The sequence below is a fragment of the Macadamia integrifolia genome, chromosome 12 (genome assembly GCF_013358625.1).
Source record: "Macadamia integrifolia cultivar HAES 741 chromosome 12, SCU_Mint_v3, whole genome shotgun sequence".
NCBI lineage: Eukaryota > Viridiplantae > Streptophyta > Magnoliopsida > Proteales > Proteaceae > Macadamia > Macadamia integrifolia.
The window spans coordinates 30,276,028-30,284,850 of record NC_056568.1 but is presented as its reverse complement, the minus strand read 5'-3'; the positions used below and the strand labels follow the sequence as shown (position 1 = coordinate 30,284,850).

Genomic DNA, 8,823 nt, shown 5'->3' with positions numbered 1-8,823 from the left:
ATATAATTATAAACCCTAAACCCACTCATCCTCTCACCCCTCAAAATGGAAGATGAAACAAATAATAATAATAATAATAAACTCTATAATTCTCACTCTCTCTCTCTCTAAAAGTGGAGGAGAAAGGGGGGCGAGTGGAGAGAGAAATAGATAGAATTATGGAAAATGGGGATGAAATGAACAATTATGGAGAGATATATACCAAAAAAAATATTAATAATAATAAACTCTCCATAATTTTCTATTTCTCTCTCTCTCTCTCTAAATTTGTAGGAGAAAGGAGAGAGTAATAATTAATTAAATATTAAAAAGGATTAAAAAAAAGGCATATACTATTCTTCCTTAAATCTCTCTCTCTCTCTCTCTCTCTCTCTCTCATCCTCTTTGAAAAAAACGTGGAGCACAATGGAGAGAGATTATCCATAAAGAGAATTATAAATAATTATGGAAATATTAAAAAGGTAAATATAGAGAGAGATATACCATAAAATAAAAAAAATAAAAAAACAACTCCTAAAATCTCTCATTCCATCCCTTACAAAATCTAAACGTGGAGGAAAGGGGTATTTTCTCTCTATAATTCTCTTTCTCTCACTCACTCTCTCTAAACGTGGAGGAAAAAGGGGTGTCATTAATTATAATTATTACGTATTAAAGGGATAAAAAAAATAGGCACAAAATTATGGAGAGATTTATTGCATAAAAACAGTATCTTTCAATGATCTTTCATCGACTTTAAAGTTTTTACTGCATGGAATCCTTCCTTATAAATACCATAGAGAAGATAAAAAAAATCAATTACAATACCTCAGAATTTCTGAATTTTTTGTCTTTTACAATAATAGCTCAGAATATTTCCATCCAATCTTTCTCTTATCCATTTTATTAGTAAATAAACGCTCCCCTTTCCTTCATTAGGAAATAGAATTTCTCTCCCCCCAAGTATTTATTAATTTTTTTGATACGTTTCTTATCTTATTTATTAGTAAATAAAATCTTCCCTCTTCTCTCCCTTTTATTAGAAAGAAAAATCAAAAATCTTTTTTTCTCTCTTTCACACACGTTCCTATCTCTACCATTAGAAAGCAAAACCATAAATCTCTCTCTCTCTCTCTCTCTCTCTCTCTCTCTCTCTCTCTCTCTCTCATACATTCCCAATCTTTCTCTTATCTTATTTATTAGTAAGGAAACTCTTCCCTCTTCCCTCTTCCGTCTCCTTCATTAGGAAATAGAATATCTCTCCCCCCATGTATTTATTACGTCTCTTATCTTATTTATTAGTAAATAAAATATTCCCTCTTCTCTCCCCTTTATTAGGTAACAAAATCAAAGAATTGTGTCTCCTCTTTGGTCTTCTCTCCCAAAGCTCACAATCTGCTCTAAGAGAGCTCCAAGAGCTCCCTTTCTCTGTTATTCATTTGGCTCTAGGTAAGCTATTGTAAGGCTTCTTATACAGTTCTTTAGTTTTTTTCTTTTCCTATCTATTGATTTAATTTAAGGTATTCGTCTTCACTCCTTGACCCTATAATGCACTTCTTATCTTGTAATTTTTTTTTTTTAAATCTCATTTTTTTTAATCCATACTTTTTAAATGTTCTATTTTCTTCATTCATTTATTGGTTTATCATATGTAATGTTGGGTTAACCCTCTAACTTGTCTCAGGTATGAAAGGAGCTTAGGGCTTCATAATCCTCGATCGGTTAAAGAAGTCTTTAAGGATTTTAGATGAAGGCACGTTGGGACAATCAAGGCTCTCACCACTGGTTGGATTTTGCTTCATTGCTTCCTTCATTCTTATTTTGAGGATTTTTTACTTCGTAGGTTTTGATATTTATATTGTTGTTTTTCTTTCGCAGATGTTGAGAAATTGTTTCAATAATGTGATCCTCGTGAGTCCTGTTTCTTATATGGGATTGGTGGGGTTTTGGTTTTAAAAAAGTAATAGTGACTACAGTATCAATTTGGTTTCTGGATGCTGTTAAATTGTATATTTTAAGTATCTGAGAGTTGCAATTACTCAGGTTTCACTTTAGAGTTGGTTGGATCTCAGATTCAGAGATATCTCCAATTCTATCCCTTATTTTATTTTCATGTAATCCGACCAACTCTTACTTCTCTTTGAGTCCCAAGTCCCCAACAATCATTGCTTAATTGGACATTCAATTGAGCACGTAGGACTTACATTAAATGCTCTAATAATTCCTAATGGACAAACTTTTTCTACTGGATGCATGTGATCACCTCTAGACCTGTCTGAAAAAAGAAATGGCTAAAAAGAGATCCCTTTAGTATTGGATATCTGTAACAAAGTGACCCCAAATTGCCAAATAAAGGAATCTATGAAAGAAAGAGTTTAGACTATCAAGCAAACCATTAATACCAAGAATTAATATGTTCTACTGGTCTTTCAATCATGTTTAATTGCTTTTCTATTTTTGTGATATTCTCTCTTACATAAAATCTGTTTTTATGAACCTTATAAGAAAATCATTTTTTATTACACAATAATGAAATTGGTGATTGCGATTCCATTACTGTTAACAAGCTTCTGAACTCCCGATTTCTTTGGTTATAACTAAGGCTATAGAAAGCGCTTAAAAGGAAAGGGTGTCAATGTCGTTCCCTCTTTAGAGACTCCAAGGTTGTTTTCATCCGCATTCAAGGTTCCTAAACTAAAGAACCGATCCTCGATAGCTTATAACTAAATCTCTTAGAGAGAGACAGAGATACATTTTACTAAAGAGAGGCCTCTCTCCTACCATTGATTGTCTAAAAATGTGTTGTAATTGTCTATCATTATTTGAAATTTAATAGTCATCTTAAATTACTAATTGATTCAATGGATATCATATATGATTGAAATACATCTTTTTCTCTCTCAGCCACGTGCATTTGCACGTGTCCTTTTACTAGTATATATATATACTAGTAAAAATACACTAGTTAAACATTTTCTTAAGACAAGATTATTGGGTCAATCCATTTGAAGTAAGTTCTGAAAAGCTTGGTAAGCTGATTTTTCAAAGTTTGTATTTTCTAAAAACAAAATTAAACTTAATTATTCTGAATACAAGAGAGAAAATCCACAGACTAAATAGTGCAATTCCCATAATAGAAAAGAGATGGGAACATGAAACATAAAAAACATGTCACAAATAATTCTCTCATAGCATATAACAATAATACTAATAAACCATAATATTATAAACCATAGAGACTGATTAAGAAAAAACTAATCTCTGATTAAGTCAAAGCGGCGTATGTGAAAACATGCTTGCTTTCTGCATCCTCTGGAGATTTTTCCATAATATAGTGCAATAACTTCTCCACTTGAGCTCTATCTTGCAGATTAAATGAATTATATGAGTAAATTTTCAACCAATTTATTTGTCAAAACTAAAGTAATAAAAGAACACATGTAGACTTCATTACAATAATATAAACATAGGTAGACTTTCATTACTATGCATTTAAATTGTAATACAAATTAGCTAAACAACCATATTATTAAAAAAAAAAAAAAAAAGGATACACATAAAACCTACAGCTATATAAATGAGATAAAAATTGGTAATAAACTACCCTGATTGTTCCAACCTGAACTATCTTTTGGGATTCCCAACTTATTCCTCTACAACCAAGTATTCTTAACCTGATTTTGGTAACATAATGATAGGACATGGTCTTAGCGATAGTGATGAAGAAAGAGAGAATACTAAAGAAATGAGATTGAAAAATAGAAGTAAACTAACATTCCTGATAACCTTGAATGTGTTGCATGCGGATTTCACTGAAATAAGAAAAGATAACAAAAGTAAAATATTTGAAAATAATCTTAAAGAAAAGTTAAGTGAAATATTTTAAACTTGTTTAAATAAAATAGTTGTTTATTGTACCTGTTTGGTAATAAGACTTCTTTGTAGACAACGTTCTTTGTATAAAATCCCTTATCTTTTTTTTCTCTTGTCATTTCCTAGTAAAAATTTTGTTGTTGACATGGATATTCCTCTAGATAATGCCACATACAATTGTCCATGTGAGAATACTGGTTGTGGAAGATATATTCCTACATGTGGTATAGTTTGTCCTTGTGACTTATTTATTGTCATAGCAAAGCTAAGTCTTATTGGGAATTGCTCTCTTTTAGGTGGAAAGGATAGCCTTCATTTTCTGTTGGGCATAATGGTATTCTTGGAAGAGGCACAAGGTTGCCTGAAAATTGTCCAATTGTAATTTCTGCTAGAACGACATTCCTTCTAAATTCCCAACAAACCAATCGTGTACCATTGCATTCTCCATGTGCAGGATCCAAATTGCGTAATGACATGATTGGACAATTTTTCTTCAAAACCAATTTATGAGGGGGAAGCCCATTTGGTGCCAAGGAATTGAGAAATTCTTCTGGGTATTGTGTTTGTGCATCATCAGTTGTTGAATCAAAGTTGTAATATATAACACTTTCTCCTAGAAATTGCTCAATAAGCTTGTCATTTAGTTTGTCAACTGTATCATTTTTAGTTGCCAAGATTGACCGATCTTTAATGTATTCTGTCGAATTGGCATGTTGTTGCAATGAAGGAAATATTGCATTTATCAGTTCATCTTCAGATGTATCTTCATGTTTGTATTGTATCAACAATTCATCTAGAATGCGAATCAAATCTTCTAATTCAGTTGGTTCTTCTCCATTACCTACTCGTAATAGAAATTCACTAAAACTTGGGTCATTTCTAGCCCTCATATTGGTTTTTAGTTGCAACTTCACCATTTTTGGCCACAACCTTACCAACCTTGCATCTATCATTTCTGTTCTTGTAGCACGAGGGACCACAGGGAGCAGCTGTCTGAAGTCACCTTCAAACACGAATACTTTTCCTCCAAATGGTTCTACATTGTCCATTATATCTTGTAATGTCCTATCCACTACTTCAATTGCTTGCCGTTTAGCCATTGGTGCCTCATCCCATATGATCAATTTTGCTCGACGGATTAATTTTGCCATTGCACTTTGTTTTAAGAAATTGCATACACTTGAATCATTTATATTAATGAGAATTTTAAATCTTGAATGTGCTGTTCTCTCCCCTGGCATTATTGCGACTGCTACTCCTGAAGTTGCTATTGCAAGTGCAATTTCATTAGTCGATCTGATTTTTGCTAATAGTGCATGGTATAAAAATGTCTTTCCTGTACCTTCTGGTCCATCAATAAAAAATATACCACTCTTTTTGGAGTTGACTTGGTTTAGAATTAAATTGTATGCAATTTTTTGCTCAAAATTCAACATATATTGCGCATCATAATCTTCCAATGGTACTTGTATAGAACATTCATCTGAGAATTCTCTTGCTTGATTTTTTTGTGTAAGATCAGGATCATTTTCTACCCTTGGCAAGTCATACTGATTGATGCTTTTGCCCATGCTCTCTAAAAAGGAATTGACATCTCTTAAGGTTTGTAATATGTGGTATTCAGTTGTGCCAGTTGTTCTCCTTATGTCTTCTGACATTGCTTCAAAATTTTCATCCCATAACTTTTTAACATCACCTGGCTCACGATGAACAATTATCACTACAAAAAGTTTACGAATGATCTTTGGCATTTGAAAGTGAGCTAAATCTTTCAAACATTCTAAAATGGCTTCATCGCTTTTTAGAAGACCTCTTTTTTTAGCAGCTTCCTTAAAAGATGAGCATTTAATTCCATCTATACACATTAGATCTCTAAATGAAGTTGGTCCTCTTATATGATTCAGTAGCAATCTCAAATAGAATCGTTCTCCTTCTGAAGGATTGGCTGAATTTACAAGTCCAATTGATTCTTTTATCTGTCTGGTGGTCCAACATTTTCTTTGCCTATTCCACACATAATGCTCTGGGACTTCTCTATAGAGATATTTTCTTGCTTTTGGATCATTGGAATTCATATTGAAAAATTCCGTAAGCATTGCCTTTGATGAATTATCTGACTGGAGAATATTTTCCAAATTCTGCCTCTCCCAGTACCATATCATTTGTTTATTACGTAGATGCAATTGCAAATTGATCACATATGGAAACATTTCATTTAAGTTGAATTCAAAAATTCTCCATTGCTTCTTGTGCAGACACCCATCTTCTATCTCTGTATTATTTGATCTCATCTATAATATATTCTTCATTATCATATGATATGGACGCAGCTACACAATCATGGCCTTTGTATAGATATTTGTAAAGGTACTTTACTGCCTTTAACCCAGAACATATCTCAACATTGATGTGACAATCATACTTTGCAAATAGGTATGGATTATAAGGAACAACCCATCTATTATCCAAGAAATGGTTACGTACCTTCACTTGTCTTTCATTATTTCTTCTCATGTAAATAGGATATGTATCCTTTCTTTGCATAGTATTTTGATTGAATGACCGAGGATATCTATTCTTACATACTCCATCCATCATACATGTGTTCTTTTTATTTAGATCTCCACTAGTGCCATGCATCATATGTTTGACAACCTTTTCATATAAATCAGGGTCCTTACTGTTGCCAAGAATCTTGGCCGAAACATATCTATCAAAGAGATTACGATTTGTGATCTTAAAATCCTTTTGCAAAATTATCAATATGTGGGTATGTGGTAAACCCTTTTTTTGAAATTCTATTGCATGTACATGTCCAGATACTCTTCCAAAAAAATATTTCTTGAATAATTGATCTTTTAAATCATGTAACTTTGCTCAAAAAATCCTCGATGTTAGATCAGGTCTATCTTATGGTACCTGCCCTGGGTATAGTTTTTCTTGTATTTCAACCCACTTTGGGTTACATGTCATAGTGATGAATAGATCAGGTTTTTCAAAATGTTGTACTAATGCCATAGCATCAAGATACCTCTGTCGCATATCTCTCGGTCCTCCAATAAAAGATGCAGGTAAAACAACATTTGTCCCTACTTTGTTACCTCTTGTTTCTCCAGTTAAAACACTATCAACTATCCCTTGATATAATTCAGCTCTGATATTTGATTGTTTTGTTCGATAGAAATCTAATCTTGTTGCTTCTATCTTAATATACATATTTACCACATACTGATGTAGCAATCGCCCTGCATATAAAAGAATTGATTGTTCACCTTCTCTGATTTGAAGCTTTTGACAATAATAGGCTCTTGGAGGGACCATGTTCTTTATTTTCTCATCAAATCCTGTAATTGAAAAGAGATTCAAGTTAAACTATATTTACACATACCTTCATCGTCAACTTCGTCATCAAATATATCTTCCTCCCTTGTTAAATCCTATAACACTATACATGATTCGCTTATCTTTTTAATATTCCTATGCCATCCAACATCTCCATTTGGGCATAGAAGAGGATATTGTAATGCATCATAACAACCATAATAATGATGCACTTGATGCTTCCTCCCAGAATGTCCTTGGATTACTATATCGCATTTTTTCTTTCTATTAGGATTATTCCCTTCAATCCAAATAGCTCCAACTTGATCGACTGATGGTGCATTATAAACTCGTTGATCAAGATTTATATCACTTCTTAGCATTATCTCATGGTTCTTCAATGAAGGTACATCTATGAGACTTCTGAAGAAAAGTGTATAGGGATTATTTTGAATTATCTCTAGTAGTTTCTTGACAATAGGTTCTTTGAGATATGAATCTTCTATTGTCTTCATTCTGTTCTGAAGTTCATTGTCAGTATCATAAATGTATAGTTGTAAATATGATGGTTTATCTTCCTCTTCTAAAGAAATTGGAGGCAAATCATGATACACTTGACCATGAGCTCTGAAAGTATATATACCATTTCTACCATTTGCTAGTTCTTTATCCACATGTACTCCAAAAGATGTAAATGAGAATATGCTATTGTAAGCACGTATGTATTTCCAAAATTCAACAACTTCAGATCCGTTGGAGGTGAATAATTGATATAATTCCTCATGAACAATTGAAGGAGCAAGAACAACATTTTCGTCACCACAACAAAATGATGGTGGTTCATATTCAAATTTTTTGGATCTACATTATTTACATGCTTTGACTTTTTTAAGCACATGTAAATGAGAGTATTCTTTATCACAATCACCTGTTTTGGTAAAAAAATTAAAAAAATAAATATAAATATCTAAAAAAATTCCATCATTACATTAAACATTGAATAAATTTAGTACATCTATCATTATTTGTATCAATTGTTTTTCCTTTTTGTATTTCATATCTTCTCCTTCTGTATTCATTGAATCTTTGACGTTGAATTGGAGTATGTTGTTTTCTTGGAGTCATTGCGATATTGAAAAATAAAATATATATTTATAATAAGTAGGAAAAATCACAACTAATAGAACTAATAGTGTCACACCCCGTTCACACAGAACCGGGCCAGTGACCGGGTTAACACCGGTTAACCCAAACCTGCCAGGATCATCTGATACAGTATTCCACCACAGCATACACGCAACTAAAAAAGTGCTCATCAGTTTAGCGGAAGACTTGGTTTACCTGTGAATATTTTCATAATACTTGATACCTGAATTGTAATACAATAGTTAAGTACATGTGGGCCCGAAGGCATGATATTTACACAATAAGAGTACAATTCACCTATCAAGTACACAAAAGGAATCATCAAAAATAAGAGAGTCAGCTTAACTCGGTATCAAAAGGTGGAGCTCAGCCCGGTATCAGAAGGTAGAGCTTAGCTCAGTATCCAAACAAGGCTCAGCTCGGTATCAAAACTATGGTCCCGCAGCATAACTCGCACAAGAAATCAGTGTCGTGCACTAACTCCTTAGGGGCCCACCAATCCTC

At 32.9% G+C, this 8,823-nt stretch overlaps 1 protein-coding gene and 1 long non-coding RNA gene across 2 annotated transcripts; one reads left to right on the top strand and one right to left on the bottom strand.

Annotated features, from left to right (window-relative positions):
* The first annotated feature begins 1,212 nt into the window (after nucleotides 1–1,212).
* On the top strand, nucleotides 1,213–2,106 carry LOC122057393. The gene is made up of 3 exons (XR_006133515.1): nucleotides 1,213–1,428; nucleotides 1,664–1,764; nucleotides 1,858–2,106. It is a non-coding gene; the product is annotated as an uncharacterized LOC122057393 (long non-coding RNA).
* A 2,018-nt stretch (nucleotides 2,107–4,124) lies between these two features.
* On the bottom strand, nucleotides 4,125–6,143 carry LOC122056931 (ATP-dependent DNA helicase PIF1-like). The gene has a single exon (XM_042618897.1). The coding sequence runs from the start codon at nucleotides 6,141–6,143 to the stop codon at nucleotides 4,125–4,127; it is 2,019 nt and encodes a 672-aa protein (XP_042474831.1).
* Nucleotides 6,144–8,823: the final 2,680 nt, after the last annotated feature.

What these genes read in the sequence shown, in the direction of transcription:
- LOC122056931 (XM_042618897.1), bottom strand. Translation starts at nt 6,143, where the DNA reads ATGAGATCAAATAATACAGAGATAGAAGATGGGTGTCTGCACAAGAAG.